At 34.0% G+C, this 17741-nt stretch overlaps 1 protein-coding gene across 2 annotated transcripts in view; it reads left to right on the forward strand.

Annotated features, from left to right (window-relative positions):
* The window catches only part of CDH7 (cadherin 7), a 129979-nt gene that overhangs the window by 79572 nt on the left and 32666 nt on the right, over positions 1 to 17741 (forward strand). For both annotated transcript variants that reach the window (XM_031003575.3, XM_004059526.5), the window contains exon 7: positions 11988 to 12241. In XM_031003575.3, coding sequence (XP_030859435.1) covers positions 11988 to 12241 — 254 coding nt within the window. The remainder of the gene's footprint in view (positions 1 to 11987; positions 12242 to 17741) is intronic.

Below are 17741 nucleotides of genomic sequence, written 5' to 3' on the forward strand. Positions count from 1 at the left end.
TTTAAAAATTATACTGAGATAAACAATGGAATGCTATGGACAGTCCACCAAAACGAACAGTTTTTTGGTTGGTCTCCCAGTCCCTTCTCCGCATAAGAAAACATGTACAACCAGACATTGCTCAGATGTTGACAAGATTTTTGTTAAAGTCATAAATGTATTGGTTCTGGTGGTTCTGAATGTCTACATATTACTTCACATTTGGACAATAAAGTTTTAATGTCCATCTGGATAGAGTCATTTCTATTGTAATTAGATTATTTTCTACCTGCGGACTGTGCTTGATAATCATCTGAATTTATTTTCTCTCTATACTATAATAAAACTTTGCTCCATATCCTTTTCATAAATAATGTACTATTATATTATATGTATAATAAGATGTATTCCAGTTTGTGAAAATTATCACTGTATTTTGCTACATTTGAATGTATTATACTTGGCATAGAATTCTTTTAGAATCAGGAAGAGAAAAGCAGAAAAAAATCCTTTTTAAAATATATATTTGAAAAAAGAATAAATAGAGAAAGTGAAAAAATGCTGTTGGTTATTCTATTACTGTTCCAATATCTTATACAGAAAATGTTTATTAATATGACAAAATGTGCAGAATCCACAAGGCTAAAGATTGCTGTAAATAATGGCATAGAGTTTTTATGATTTAATCACTCTAATACTTTAAGAATAAACCTGATTATATAGTTTAAATATAAAAATGATGATGAAATTTTCATCTTAAACAGTTAAAGCAATGCAAATGCTATTCCTTGACCATTTATGAATGCTTCTGTGATAACCTTTATAACCAGTTAAATAGGATTTCAAAATTTACAAAGAGTAAACATAAAGATTATCACATTTGAGTGAATATAGTTTTTGTTTCACCTAGAATTCTTTCTTTTTACATTTGCTATCATAACTTAAAATTAGGTACTTTAGTCTTTTTTAATTTTTTTCTTTAATATATGGAAGACTTTCCTCTAATGTACCTCAGTTTTCAACATAAGTCTTCAGTTGTGATTAAATATGGAATTTTTTTCTATAAAATGCATTACTATGGAGTTACTATAGAGTAAAAAAAATGAGCATTTTCAAAATTAATTCCCTATGAAAGATAACTATGCATCCGGTATCTGACATGTGATTTATTTGGTGGTCCACTTTATCACACTATGAAGACATTTAGGCTTTTAAAGGCTAATTTTGCTGTGCTAGATTCAAAATATGCTCATATCCATACCCTATGAAAGGCTGAAGTCAAAATAATACAGCATTATGTGGAGGCGTTAATAATGCTGTCTACCTGCCATTCACTGCCCTAAGTTAGATAGCACAGTGGCCTTCCAGCCTTCAACTCAAGCTGCACAGATGTGGACTACCTGGGGTTTACTGTCTTGTACTGAAATGTGTCTTTTGCCTATTACTTGTAATATTGAGGTCTAATTTCTACAATCAAATATGTATTTCATTTAGTATTTCATAAATGTTGCTGATATGTGGTGAGAGAGAATCAAACCAAGGTTAATTCCAATTTATTTTTCTTCCTCTCATTAATTTTTTTCTTTCAAACATTTTATTCAATTAATCCTGCTGCTCAGGATGCATATTTCTTAAAATTGAGCAATGACATTGCTCTCATTTGACTGTGAAAAGGCATAAATTTTGGATTATTTTAGTTTTAAGGGCCAAGATAATTTGGTGAGCTTCTGAACTTCAGATTATATTTTCCACTTAATTCAATCATTGTTACTATACGTATATACATTGTATACTTATATACAATAAGTATATACTAGCATGCTTTAATGATTATGTGTATGTGTTTGTGTATATAGGCTTATTATCTGCTTATTAAGGTATAAATTTACCTGTGCTTGAGTAGTCGAGAGTAGAGATGAACATAGAGTTTTATAAAAAGATAAGAAATTAACATTCTTTGAAGAAAATGATACTAATTTACATGTCGACACGTTTGACCTGATCAAAAGGCACTGACTTTGTTCACTTAGGATTATTTCAGCTTTTGTTGATTTTGTTCACTTAAGAGTATTTCAGCTTCTGTTTGATTTTTTAAAATTTTGATAGTGATTATAGCAGTATTCTCAGAATATGTGTATATCAAAGATGTTTTCCAGTGAGTCCATTATGGAATTTATTTTGCTGAGTACAAGTCACAGATCATGTAAAATTGTCCTTCCTTTCCCCCCTGCCCTCCCATAGCGTGTTGATTCCTAGGTCAATTTCGGTGGGTAGGATTCCAAGAAGGAGATATTTAAGAAATAGATAGGAGAGAATTTAATAATTGTATAAGGAAGGTTAAAAGGAGAATTTAAAGATATAGCCGGTATTTCTAGTTTGTGTAACTAGCTGAATACTTGCATTGTTCTTTGAGAATGGAGTGGAGATGTGTAGGATGGCTTGGAACAAGTGATGTTTGGTGCACTGTAATAGCAAGGTAAATATGTCTAAGAAGTCATGAATATAGGTCTGTAGTTCAAGGAAAAGCTCTATAGTACATTCTTATGTCTAGGAGTTATATGCACATGCTTGGCAATCAAAATTAAAGAGACCATTGATAACATCCATGGAGGGCACAAATGAAATGATGAAAAGAAGGCTTTAGACATTTCTTGGTGAAACTGAACAATTTAAGTTAGCATGGCAAAGAAAGACTCAGAGAAGGCAAACTGTTTTATTCTTTCAGAATTAAGATATTTTAAGAGGGGTTAAAAATAACTTATCAAAAAGACTAACAAGCAAAGTTTTATATTTAGATGAATAGAAGAAATTGCATATGTTATCAATAGAAGAGAGAATTGATGGATCCTGACATCTATGATACATAATAATGATGGAACATAACAGATAAGGCAAAGATTAGAATAGTCAAGGAACTGGAGCTCTTGCTGAGTTCAAAGAAATTCCCATGTCGAGATCTGACTTCTTCCCGACTGTTTAATTTGGCCATTTCAAGTTTATTTTGGTTCATTTTATCTGGATATGCTGCCATCACCTGACAAAAACTGGTCACCAACTCTCATTCTCTTTCTATCTGTGGTTGTATCAACTACCTTATTTCTTAATAAATCATCCCCAAACCTGGTGCTTTAATTTCCTTAGCTCATGATTTTGTGGGTCAGTAATTTGGCCCGGGCTCAGTAGGATATTTTTATGCTGGTCTTAAGTGGGCTCACACATGCATCAGCTATTGGTCAGCATGGTGGCTCTGCCTCTATGGAGGTGGCTGTCTGTCTGCCTGGAAAACAAGGGGCCTGGACCTCTGCCTCCCATCATCCCATGGGCTACCTGGGCTGGTTCCAAGAATGGTAAGAACAGAGGTTGTATGGTCCTTTGAGGCTGTTTGACAGAATTGACATGTCATCATTTCTGCCACATTGTATTGACCCAAGCAAGACACAGGACAACCTAGATTCAGGTAGTGAAGGGAAAAAAGCATCCCTGAGAAGAAAGAAGCAATAAAGTATTATGGACACAGGGAAAGTGGGAAAAATATGTTGAGTTCCAGCGCTGCTCCAGAGAGACTAACTAACCTTCAGGTTATACTTCATGAAATGGCCAAGGAAATACTGAATCTCAGTTCTGCCCACTTCCCTCGTCATCCTTTCTCCTCTATTAGCCTATCTCGTAAAATCATTTTATTGATCAAGGTCAGTTAAGATTTGCCACTGTTTGATGAAGGGTTCCAGGAAAACATATGCTAAGTTGTCTTCAGGTCATAATGTGGATTCTGCTTCCCAGACAATGTATGAAACCCTCTAGAAGTCACTGGGTACAGCTATAGTGCATGCTGGAAAATGTTGACCTCAGCGTAGTAAGGGAATTGGCCTGAGCTGTAAGGTAAACCAGGTTTTAGATGCTGGGCAGAAATGCAGTCCTTTCCAAGGCTTGTTTTCTACTTTATGCTTATAAAATCAAAACAGACTACCTAAGTTCAGAGTAGGAGGCTGTGGTAGACACAATAATGCCTCCTCCTCAAAAAGATATTCACAGAATATGTGAACGTTTTACCTTATGTGGTAAAGTGAATTTTGGAAACGTGATTAAGTTACGGAGCTTAATGGGAACATTATCCTGGATCACATAATTGGGTGCAGTATAATCACAAGGCTCCTTAAAGAGGAAAGAAGGATGAGTCAGTGTTATAAAAAAGAGATACAGTAACGGAACCCAAGCTTGGAGTGATGCACTTTGAAGATGGAGGAGGAGGCTATGAGCCAAGAATACATGCAGCTTTTGGACACTGGAACAATTCTTCCCCGAAGCCTCCAGAAAGAATGAAGCTCTGCCAACACCTTGATTTTAGACTTCTGACCTCCAAAACTATAAAGCAACAAATTTCTTTTTTAAGCCACTAAGATTTTGGTAATTTGTTACTGTAGCAGTATGAAATTAATTAATGCAGAAGTCAAAATGGAACATTTCTATGGGGGCGAAAGCTGATCCAGACAGGAGAACAGAAGAGAGAAAGGAAGACACTCGTTAACTAAGTATGAATAAGAATCTGGATAGGCAGAGCCTATTTTAAACTGTGCTAAGTTTAAAATAATACGTGATGGCTGTGGTTACTTTGATGATAATATTCCTCAATATTAACTTGTGTTACTAGATGATGAAAATAATATCTCCTGATATTTATATCATTATTGTATTCCTGATCATATCTTTGTATAATTTATGGTTTTAGACTGCAATCATTTCTGCAATTATTCATTGTATTTTGTTTCAACCTACCTTTGGAGCACAGGCACTTTCTATCTACTGGTAATAATCCATTTGCAAGCTGCAAATGTTTGTTCATGTACTGTCCTAATATCTGTGTTCAAGTATAATTAAAATAATAATAATAATGACTGTCATAAAAGTATAAAATGGACCTGGAGACAACCAGTAATCTCTTTTGCTTATTCTAAATTTGCTTACACTTATTTTACTGTTTTTCAGGTAATTTGTTTAGCCTTAGATATTTTTTTCTTTGTAAATCAGTAAATCTCTATTTTATTCAAAAATAATCATATCTATTGTAGATTTGTAAGATTAATAAAGTTAGGATCTTTTTATAAGCATCTCAAGTCTAGTACAGTTAGAAAGACAAGAAAGTATCAGTCTCGCTGCAGAGAATACACAGAGCTGGCAAGACCTCCAGAGCTCTTCCCCCCCATAAGCCATAGACCTCTATGAATGCATCAACAGCATGCACCTAGGTAGAACATAGTATTTATTGTTTATATATTATCTTTCTCTCACCTTCTTCTGTAGAAAATATAATTTCTTGCTAAAATTCATGAGTCACAAAAATTTCAAAATAGAGCCCTCATCTACCTACTAAGACCACTTGCTGCTGTGAAAGCAAAAATTGCACAGGACAGTTTAACAGGTAAGGAAGATTTTATTCGAGGCTGTTGTAATAGGAGAGAGAAACCAGACTCAGTCCAAACTCACCTTGGCTAAAGCAAAGGGCTGCAGAGTTTTTATGAGCTAGGATGGAGGGTGGGGATCATAGGCCAGTTGTGTTTGATGATTGGCTTTAACCAATAGGAAAGTAAATGTTCTTGTATCATCATGACGGGATAGTTTTACAACCTGGAAAAAGGCTCCTGCTGAAGTTAGGCTCTTATCCTTCTACAGAAACTGGGAGGTATTGGTTCTGTCTTCCTTGATGATAAAATTTCATAGAGATGGTTTTGGGGCCCTTGAGGAAGACATTGCTTGGTAATAAAAGTGTCAAGAGGATTTTTAAAAGATTTACATATTAAAAGGGCAGAAAAAAGATTTACAATGACGAATTTTCTAAAGAGAGGTCAGGGGCCTAAAATTAGAAAGAAACCTGTTTAAATTTACTCAAGCTAAAAGAAACATAAGGCCTTCTTGGTCATAACCCAGGGAAATAAGAAAATAGAAACGACAGAATGCAGTTGTTCATAATAAAGGGGATGTATTTTGCTTTGGAAAGTTCTTGGGGAGTCATTATATTTAAATGTACAGAATTATTCCTGCTTTTAAACCTCATCCAAGGTTGTAGATCAGGTTTAAGGTTCTGGGTAGTATGTTTATTTAGAGATTTAGAGTAATTTTTTTTTTTTTTTTTTTTTTGAGACGATGTCTTGCTCTGTCGCCCGGGCTGGAGTGCAGTGGTACAATCTCGGCTCACTGCAACCTCTGCCTGCTGCGTTCAAGCAATTCTCCTGCCTCAGCCTCTCCAGTAGCTGGGATTACAGGCACGTGCCACCATGGCAGGCTAACTTTTGTATTTTTAGTAGAGATGGGATTTCACCATGTTGACCAGGCTGGTCTTGAACTCCTGACATGATCTGCCCGCCTTGGCCTCCCAAAGTGCTGGAATTACAGGCGTAAGCCACCATGCCCGACCTAACATAAAATTATTGTAAGGGAAAAGTTATAAATGAGGGTTATTTTCCCATAGGTATGGTCTCACTCAAGCCCATTTACTTAGGAAAAAAGATTTACATTTATTTGTTCAAGAAGTAGGGAAAAGCTACAGATATTGAAAACTACAAAATATACTTTCATTTGAAAAACAGCTAGAATCTCCAGAGAAAGAAATACTCTTAATGAAGACAGTCATAGAACTTTTGAACAAAATCAAAATTAAACGTAAGACATTAAGTATATAGACATGCACATATACACATACACTATCCAGCCCTGATAGTGTCATGCTACCATTAAAGAGAACAGAATGGAGAAATTTAGAAGGATTTAACTTGGATCAATTCCTGAAACATTAACAACATTGTTGGCTAAAGGTGCGAGATATATAAGGAGGTCATTGAACTTAACGAGTATGTATTTGGCTATAAACCAGAAGCAAAGCTATATTAATGAAGAAAAATGAAGTGCAATGATTTTATTAAATGAATTCAGTAATTAACTTGTTTTAATATTGAAAAGGCTACAAATGGCAAGGGAAATTTTGAGACTCCACTATTCGTGATAGTCATATTTTTTAATCCAACAATAGAATTTGCCAAAGACAACAACCTAGGTGCCAGAGCAGAACAAAGATGAGAAACACGTACTCTTTACTTTCCATTTGCTTATAATCTAGCAGGAAATAATGCTTCTAATAACAGCATAATAGTAATACAGCAAGTATTTATACAGTGATTATTTTGTGTCAGTCACTGTTCTAGGTGCTATTTATTTCTCAATAATTTACAAAAACCTCATGAGGTTGATGAGGTCAGCAAGGGCTTATACGTGATAACATCATACAGTTGATGGATATATATGACCATGAGTTCATGTAGTATCTGTGCTCTTTAAACATGGGCTTTTTGGAATTTTACTAGAACTCTTTGCTATTTAGTTTTCACATGTATTAATAATATTGTCTTAGTCCGTTTGGGCTACTATAACAGAAATATATACTGGATGTTTAAACAGCCAATATTTATTTCTCACAGCTGTGGAGGCTGAGAAGTCCAAAGTCAAGATTTGGCATCTGACGAGGGCCCTCTTTCTGGTTCATACACAGCCATATCCTGTGTCCTCTCATGGCAGAAGGGGTGAGGGAGCTCTCTGAGATCTCATTTATAAGGGCCCACTAATACCACTCATGAGGGATCCACACTCAAAAGCTAATTAAATCCCACAGGTCCCACCTCCTAATGGCATCACCTTGGGGGTTAGGATTTGAACATATGAATTTTTGTGGTGGTTGGAGGGTGGACACAAATATAAAATGCAAAAGAAACACTAATCTTACATTTTTAAAATGCATGTTAAAGATATGTGTGTACAACTCTTTGTAGTTAGCTCTTAATGTAAAAAAAGTTTTATTACATGGGTAAGGGGTTTATGGAAATGCTTATTAAGAAGGTGATAATCTCTAGAAGATTTCTCTGAGAGGAATGATAAAGTTCTGTGAGAAAGAAATACATTTTTTGAATCATCTGAGAAAGAAGGAGCAGCAGGTGATATATACTAGAAGAGAAAAAGTGTGCTGGATGCTGATCACTGAAGGCCATGAATGTTAGCCTTACCATATTGGGCTCCTTAGATCAGAGATTGGCAAACAACTGCCTGCCTGTTTTAGCCCAGCCCATGAGGTAAAGATGGTTTTATATTTTTAAATGATTGGAAAAACTCAAAACGAGAAAAATGTGTTATGATACATGAAAACCATATAGAATTTAAAATCTGAGTTACCTATCAAAAAATTATTATTTGCAAACAATCATATTTATTCATTTTCATGTGGCAGAGAATGTATGCCCTGCCAAGTCTAATAGTCACTAATATTTATACTTCACAAAAATGTTTGCAGACGCTTGCCTTACACAGAATTCTTTTTATTTAATCCTAATTTAATTATCCTTGATGACAATAAATTTAAAGACTATTTTTGTACTTTGGAAACTAATACACCAAAAAAGCTGCTTCTCTCTTTTAGTGTCTCTAACACAGATGTCACTTGATGTATGAAAAAGTATCTGCTAGTCTGTATGTCCCCTATTTGATTCCAGACTTGAAGTGGTGAAGCCACAGAGTCATTCTGGGAACCCTAGAGACGCTAAAAGAGAAGCAGCTTTTTTTTTTTTTAACCCTGGTTAAATTTCCAATTATGTAAGTATGCACTTATATGTGTGATATGTTTGGCTGTGTCCCCACCCAAATCTCATCTTGAATTGTAGCTCCCATGATTTCCATGTGTTGTGGGAAGGAACCAGTGGGAGATAATTGAATCATGGAGGTGGTTTCCTCCCATACTGCTCTTGTGGTAGTGAATATGTCTCATGAGATCTGATGGTTTTATAAGGGGGAGTTTCACTGCACAAGCTCTTCTCTTGTCTGCCACCACGTGAGATGTGCCTTTCACCTTCTGTCATGGTTGTGAGACCTCCCCAGCCACGTGGAACTGTGAGTCCATTAAACCTCTTTCTTTTGTAAATTGCCCAATCTTTGGTATGTCTTTATCAGCAGTGAGAAAATGAACTAGTACAATGTACTTCCAAACATCGAGATAATTTATTTAGAAATTACTTTTATTTTTTTTCTATTTCCTTATTTGGTGTCTTTTCTTAATTGTTATTTTTCAAGTATAATCTTAATAATTAATTCTAATAGTTATGGACTATATTACTTATCTAGAAATCAACAATGAGAAGTCATATAAAAAGTAAATTTTACTGTAAAAATTTAATTTTTTTATTCAAATGCTTAACAGTCTTATCACATCTTTGAAAACTAGATCCTGGCATATTTTGATATACTCTGAAAATAATTTTGTGAAGCAATTCCTTTTGTCTGTAATCTTGATTCATAGACTTTCATATGAATTCTTTTATTGCTTTATTTTCATAATAGCTTTTAGGCAACCAATCATCATGCATAATAGTGTGTTTTTTCATGACTTTTTAGCATCCAGATGTCTATACCTCATGTTGCTCCTTTTAGATACATTTAAAAAAACAAGTTGCTGTAAAAAATTGCATTCATTTCTGCAGTACATTTTAAATTATTCTTTCATAAGGGAGACAAACTTTTACTTGAATACAGAAATACTTGGTATGCCTTTTGCTAATGTGAAAACCTGAATAAATAATTTAAAGGTTGTGGTTTTGCATTGATTTGAAAGGAGCTGACAAATCGGATTTCTAAGTATATTCTTTTACATATAGACACATCATATTTGAAAATAAGGTTTCTCTTATAGTTAGTAATTTTTATAAAGAATATAAGAACAAACTGAGGTTATTATCTAAACTGCGAGTATGTTTTGGTTTCTCAGTAGATGCTTTTAGGTAAATGAGAATGCTTCAAGTGTCCCCAACATAAAGGTTGGAATTTATAGATAGGCCCAAGAAAATTTTAATGAGTAGGTCAGGTTTCTTAAGAGAAGATTTGCTTCAGAATCACTTGACGAGCCTTCTAAAAATATATCTGCCTGTGCCTCGTCCTGCACCTGCTGAATCAGAATCCATTGGAAGGGGCCACACATATTTTAGAAGGGTCTCTGGTGGGTTCTCATTCTCACCTTTTTTTGGCCACCATTGGACAAGACCGACTCTTAGATAATAAACAAACAAAAAATGTTAGCCTCATAAAAATATTACTGAGTTTGTTAATACAGTGTTGTCATGGCAGTATTTTCTATGTGTCCCAACATTTTTATGTAAAACCTCAGATAAAAATTAAAACTTTTTTGTTCTGCAGCAATTCTAGAAAGTGTTTCTGTGCTCAAGAAAAACAATATACTTGATTGTTATTTCTTCCCTTATCTCTCATTTTAACCAGCAGGATTCTTTGGGTCAGATGTATAGTTCAATTTTCAGCCTCTTGTACACTGAATATCTGTGTTCTAATTTTTTTGTTGTTGTTGTTGTGTTGATTCAAGAAAAGGAGGCTCAAGAATTTATTGAGACTCCCCTATGTATAAAAAGCATTTTAGGTACTGGGAATAATAGTGATGAACAAAATGGTCAGGGCTTCAAATCTAGTGGCTAAGAGAGATGTTAAATAAGCATTTTAGTAAGTACTGTCTGGTCTAGATATTGTAAGCCTATTTTGTATATTGATTTATATATATATATGTATATTTTCCTTTTGCTTACTCGGAGATAAGCTGTGGGATCTCTTTAATATTTGTGTGCAAACATATATATACACATATGTAATGTGTATACATATATTTATATATATAATGTGTATATGTGTGTATATATGTGTTATATTTTATGTAGCAAAGTGAATATGCACTGTACACAGTATGGGATATATTATATACAGTATAGTATGTGTATATACATCCTATTTTATACTTATATAACTATTGTTTTATTTATTTTGGTTATTACATCCTTTGTGGGATAAGTCGGAATAAATGCGTGCCTGCATACATATACACACGTATGCCCAAACATATAGTGAATGAATCTGAATTACAATTCTTAGTATTACATATTAGCTCACATTTCATAATGCCTTATTTTTATATACTGACAACTAAGTCAAGTATGTATTATATTTTGCAGTATTCCTGTAAAGTTTTTTTTTTCACTGTTTTTAATTCTTTTTGTTTTATATCATTAAATGTAAAAAGAATTTGGGGACAGTTTTGCAGTGGTAAGACTGAAATTGAAAGTCATAAAAAGCTGTTACTTTCTGTATCCATTGAAGAAAAAGAAGCATGTTATTGTCACAAACAACGTCTACATGTTGTGTATATGATTTTTATTTTTCAAAGATGGTGCTCTGCTACTGCAACTAGTTTAATTGTCCTTACAACCTTTTTCAGCTCTCATGCGGTTTGAGTTGGTCACTAATTTTTGGGAAAATTGTAGCATGTAAATCCTCTTGGAAAATTAGATACAATGTAAAGATTCTGAGATATAACTGTTAACCTCCTAAAATAGAGATCTAGTATATTTTGATGGAGGAATAGTGAAGGCAGACATGATGGGTGCTTCATGGAGAAGAACTGGCCATGTTTGCAGATTGAACAACCTCAGGATGGCACACTTGCCCCTGCAGCCACACTTTGAGTGCCCTGAAAGCTCAGAATCCTAATTAAGTTCCCCAAATCACTGACCTTTTAAATGAGAAATTCAATAGAAAGTAATGCTTTTCTTAATTTTTAAAGTGCACCCTGGGTAGTACAGTTAAGTTACATGGTTGAAGAATATTACATTGACAGTCCCTGTTGGAAAAAAAATAAATTTGACCAGTTTTTCTTTCAAATCGTATTCCAAAGACTGGCATCTGTCTGTTTGTGCAGCGTATAGCAGCAGAGTGGATGAAGTTGATTCAAAAGCACTAACCATTGTTTGTGAGCCAGGAAAGCAACAAGAAATCTGATTGGCATTGTTATTTATTATTTTTGGATGCTGATGGTGCATTTACATGACAGAGTCCTTCCTAAGCTTATTGACATTCATAAATGAAAAGGCTCTGCTTTGCTGACTGTTTAACCAGTAATTTAATTTTCCTAACGACTTTCTTTACAGGAGCTGGATTTTGAAGCCAAAACAAGTTACACGCTACGGATAGAAGCTGCAAATAAAGATGCCGACCCTCGCTTTCTGAGCTTGGGTCCGTTCAGTGACACGACAACTGTGAAGATAATTGTGGAAGATGTAGATGAGCCCCCTGTGTTCTCTTCACCCTTGTACCCTATGGAGGTGTCGGAAGCTACCCAGGTTGGGAATATCATTGGCACTGTAGCAGCTCATGACCCAGATTCTTCCAATAGCCCTGTGAGGTAAAAACTCATTGTTGTCCTTTTCTATGGTTTTACAAACAATGCATTCTTGTTCACAACTCTTATTTTACGCTCTGATGTTCCTTTGTTCATAACAAATAAAAACCAGATATATATATATATCGAGTTATAACAGCAGAGGTAAAACAGCATTAGAAACATACATTTTACTAACTCAAAAATATCATCTGATTATCAAGGCCATTATCGTTGAGCCATATTTTTAGGCCTCCATTACTATCCACAAGCCATAGCTGATGTTTCTATTCAACCAATTATCCTGAATCTCTTTTAAAGCAAAACATGTTCAAAAATGAAGCAATGCATGTTTAAGTTGTAGGATACATGCATATGTTAGAAAAATAATTGTATCAACAATTCAAATTAGGGACTAATTTCTAAACAAATCATTTTATTGATATTGGTCTACTTGAACAGTATATATTTGTTCAGCTTAATATTTCCACTTAATTTTTTTAAAAAAACTAGCTACATATAAAGACTATTAAAAATATCTTTTCAGTAGTCTTGTATCTAGGCTAGATATTGTTATAGCCAAATAATATCTTTAAGACTGACACAATGGTGATATGTAAGCATTTCAAAATATGTCAACATTACATTTTGCACTTTTTAGTAAATTTATAGTATGAGATCTACATGTTTTTGTGTGTATGCATGTGTTTATGTGTTTGTGTGAGACATTTTTTTGAGTTAACATTATAAATAGAATATACGTGAAATAAAATGTCTGTTGTATTATATGTCTTATTTGGGTTTGTAAGTAAAATACTTCACTTTTCAACATAAAGGTTTGATTTTGATTACAAAGACTATAACGTAAAAATAAATAAAACAACAATGATTGTTTTATGTTCAGATATGTTCAATTAGAAACTATCCACAGACTTTTAGATTTAAATAATATTTAACAATGGTAAGTGCTTTTGAACTAACTTTTGAGATAAGTCTGGACGTTGGCTCTAAATTGTGATGAAAATTACTTAATATTTATTGATTTTAAAAAGCCGATAATGTTGTTTCTTTCTAAAGTAATAAAGTGATTATGTACATTTATACACATACACACATATTTTAAAGTAGTATATATACATACATATATGTATATGTGTATATATATGTATATATATACATACACACATATATATAGAACCTAGTAAAGGATTGGTATAGAAAAATAGTTATTTAAAAAGTGAAATCATATGTATTATGTGCTTATCTAGGCAGCAAATTCAGAATGTATTGATGATTATACTGTTTTTAATGTGGTGATAATAGACCATTTCCAAGAGTATAATCTGTGCACAAGAATATTTATGAATCACAAATATAGCAGATAGAATAAGCCTTCCCCTCTTCTCTGTAATTGCCCTGCCTTCATGGTCAAGAAAACTTTCTGACTGCAGTTCAGCCCCACATACCAAGTTATATTAATTGGGGCAAACATGAGTTTGAGTTTTGTTATAGCATTCCATCTCTTAGTGAAACCTTAAATCTCTTGCCCTCATGAACAATCAACCACAGTACAATTACTGGCATAGATTAGCTACTTAGGACAATTTGGTTTCTGCTTGAATCATTTAATTTAATGGAAAGAAAGAGAGACATGCTTTCATAAAGTTGGAGATATGGAGAGTGACCGAAAGACATTACTATATGTCATAATTTACTACTAAAATGAATGATGGAGCCAGGTGGGGTGACAAATGCCTGTAGTTCTAGCAACTTGGGAGGCTGAAACAGGAGGATCACTTGAGACCAGGAGTTCTAGACTGCAGTGAGCTACAATTGCACTTGTAAATAACTACTGCACTCCAGCCTGGACAACATAGTGAGACCCCTGTCTCTAAAATAAATAAGTGAATAAGTAAAATGAAAGGATTTAAGAATATTTTCATTGATTGCATTGATATTTTTATCCTGTTTAAATTATTCTATTACCCACTCCCTTGTTGTCATTCTGTTGAAGCCTTTCATAGAAAATATTTCACTTTTTATAATATTTTCATTGGAAAAAAGTCAATATTATTATATAATAATTTTAGGAAGAAGAAGGAATAGTTGGCCCAAATGGGAGGTGACTTGAGAAAGAGCAAGTAGTGACTAGAGAGAGATGAAGTGAGCTCCACTTCTGTTCTCTGAAGCACAGAGGTCAAAGGCTGAACTTCTGATTTTGGAAGTAAAAATCTCTGTGGTCTTTATCAGTGAAAGAGTACCTACCCAGCACCATATTTTCTAGCCCACTTTCATTTCCTTAAAAGTAATGACGGTGACCTGAAAGTTCAGGTTTCTATCAGCTTACATCGTTATCTCACAAATAGAGAAATAGATAGACTTTGTCCCCAGTGAATTAAAATTTTATTTTGTATATATGAATTTTTCTTTTGCATTTGTAGAATTAATTTCTTGAGTCATGTTTAATACTTACATACTTGAAAGTTTTTACACGATTTTCATAAGGTCAGCACAATTATTTATACCTTTTTATTCTGCATTTGTCTCTCACATACTTCTCTTCCTCTATCCATTTATATAATATCCCTTAAGAGGCCAGTCTCCTTATTTTATAATTTGTTGCATATGCATTACTCTCACGCATTCTCTGGAAGACTGGTTCCCTTCCCAGCACTGCTGTTTGTGGAATGGCCTCGGAGATGTCACCTTGTCTTCTGTGTTTTTGTATTAGCCAGCAAAAAGGAAAAGTAGCTGATGCTTTATCCCAAGCTTTTCTGATGATTGAATAAGAGCGAGAAAGTAAATGAAGCTTTTAAACTGTGAATCATGACTTGAATATTACCATGTATTATCATTATATATTGCTATTATTATAGGTTATTGTGTTTCCATGCCATTTTAATTCTGAGATTAATGAAGTCAGTAAAAGAGACATAGCATTTTATATGCAACCATATTGACAATCTATATTGCAGGTTGTCTTGTACTCACACGTATTCCAATAGATATAACATATTGTATGGCTTTTTGATGAATGTAAGCATGTATTTGCATTAGGCACTCCAGTGACTATCAGAATGTAAATCCTGTCTCATATGTTTAACATAATAAAACATATGTTAATGGATGAATAAATAGCAGTCTTCTGAGGTACTAGGAAAAGTGAGCCTCCACATTGAGATGGGACATGAGGAGTCTTAACAATTGTGACCTTTGTGCTTTACACCTTTAGCAATATTGTAGTTCTTTGAGGAATGGAAAAGCATTATTTGTTTTGTTGTAATTGTTTACAATTAGACCAGTAGGGTTTGACTTGTAAAACAGTGTGGCCAATGGGATGATTAGTTTTGAATTTATTGACATTCTCTGTTGTATAATACTGAAATCTAGCATATGTCATTTATGTTTGTAGTATTTTCTGATATATGAGGCAATAAATTAGAATTCTAGAAAAATATACATTTAGTTGCCCCCAGCAAGGCGAAGTTGATATTGTCTTCCTACATGATCCCTGCCTTGCACAGCATTTTAAAATTTCTACCTACTTTACTAAAGTACCACCCAAAGGCTATGCATAACTCTTCTCTATGATCTGCTTTTTCCTTAGAGAAAGACTGGGGCACCTATATGACTATTGGAACCTGGTCATTCTTGACGTTTACAAGTGTAGTCGTCATAGATGGAAAGATTAAGAACCCCAAACCCCAGTAACTGGCCAGAACATAACACGATTGTGAATGTTAGGTCTTTTTTATACTTTACCCAACATCCAGATAGCTTATCTAGACCACCATTTCATGTACACTGTACTGTCCTTTTGTGGCAGGGAGTGGTATGTGGAAATAAAACCATACGTAAACTAAAATTGCAGTCAAAGCCAAGGGTAGAAGTTAGTTGATACTTGAGATTACTTAGAGGGAAAAAAAATTTTTTTTTTTTAAAGAAAAGTGGGTAATTGAGGGCAAGCACGTTTCTGGCTTGTTATTTGATAAGTAGCTGTTTATCATATCATGTAAATTTTGGCCCTAAGTACTCAATATCGGGCTTTGTCTATTGAACTTGGAAGGACAGATTGTGGTCTGCTGATTCTGGTCACGTTTCTGAGTGATAGAAACTTCACTTCTGTGTTTCTCATCCAAGATGGTAAAAGCTGTAAGAACAGCCTAGAGTCTAGAGGATTTGACTCATTTCTCATGTCAGCATTGGCAGACTGATCAATGACCGAAGAAGCATTCATTAAAAACCTGTGTTATGCAAGCACTGGGGAAAATGCTAATGAGAAAACAAAGATAAATAAAACATTTCCTCTGACCTCAAGGAACTTACAATCTGGATGAAGTAATAAGAGCTCATAAAAGTTAAACAATATGGGGAAAAATATGCCAGCACTGTAATATGGCAAATTGTAAGATAAATAATCAGCACTCCAAGTTCACTGGCTGTGAGATTTCATCTGAAGGAGTGGTAGTGTAAGTAGGGCTTCAAGGGATGGCAAGATTTGGGCAAGCCAAGAAAACATCATGCAAAGTACATTTATGTTTTATTTGGTTATATCCTAAAAGCCTAGTACTAAATTATGAAATCAGCAAGTTCATTTCTGTAGGCATCACAGCAAGCCCAAAGTTCCTATACTAAAAATGGCCAATGAAATAGAACATGATATTATTACAAATAAGATCAGATATGAAGACAGGAAAACAAAAAGTAATAGGCATCATTTTAAGCATTTCTAATAATCTAAATATAGAAATATGTTTATATTTATGTTAAAAGATACTTGGATAATATTTACCCATGGACTTTTTCAGCATTCCTAGTATTGTATCTCCTCACATAAAAAGTGATAATATTATGTTGGAAATTACTTTATGTGATGGATTAGTGTGAACATATTTGGGGTGTTTGAATAATTCAGTGTGTATTTTTTAAGTAGCTTGTATTCATTCATATATGTGCACATATGAAATCTAAATTATTTGTGAATATCTATTTTATTCTAAGAAAATTAGCAAACCAACCAGTAACATAACATACAGAAAAATAATACTAACAGTAAAACTGATTAACTTAAAAAGTAGCAGATATTAAATCTCTGAGAAGACTATAAGCTGTACTCTATTTCAAAATGCTGCTCATTTTAGCATAACTACCACTAAAAATGAAAAAAAAGAAAGTATATGTTCATGTATGGTGAAAACATAGCGTGTTTTCGTTAGAGTAGTGTACTTACTATCCAGAGATAATTTTTGTAGGTTAAATTTTGCAGGAAATGCCTAATTTATTTTAGCCTTTCCTTTCCTTTCCTTTTCTTTTCTTTTCTTTTCTTTTCTTTTCTTTTCTTTTCTTTTCTTTTCTTTTCTTTCCTTTTCTTTTCTTTTGCCCGGCTGGAGTGCAGTGGTGTGATCTCGGTTCACTGCGATTTCTGCCTCCCAAGTTCAAGCAATTCTTCTGCCCCTGCCTCCCGAGTAGCTGGCATTACAGGCATCCGCCACCACACCTGGCTAATTTTTGTATTGTTAGTAGA

The sequence above is a fragment of the Gorilla gorilla genome, chromosome 17, assembly GCF_029281585.2.
Source record: "Gorilla gorilla gorilla isolate KB3781 chromosome 17, NHGRI_mGorGor1-v2.1_pri, whole genome shotgun sequence".
Lineage (NCBI taxonomy): Eukaryota > Metazoa > Chordata > Mammalia > Primates > Hominidae > Gorilla > Gorilla gorilla.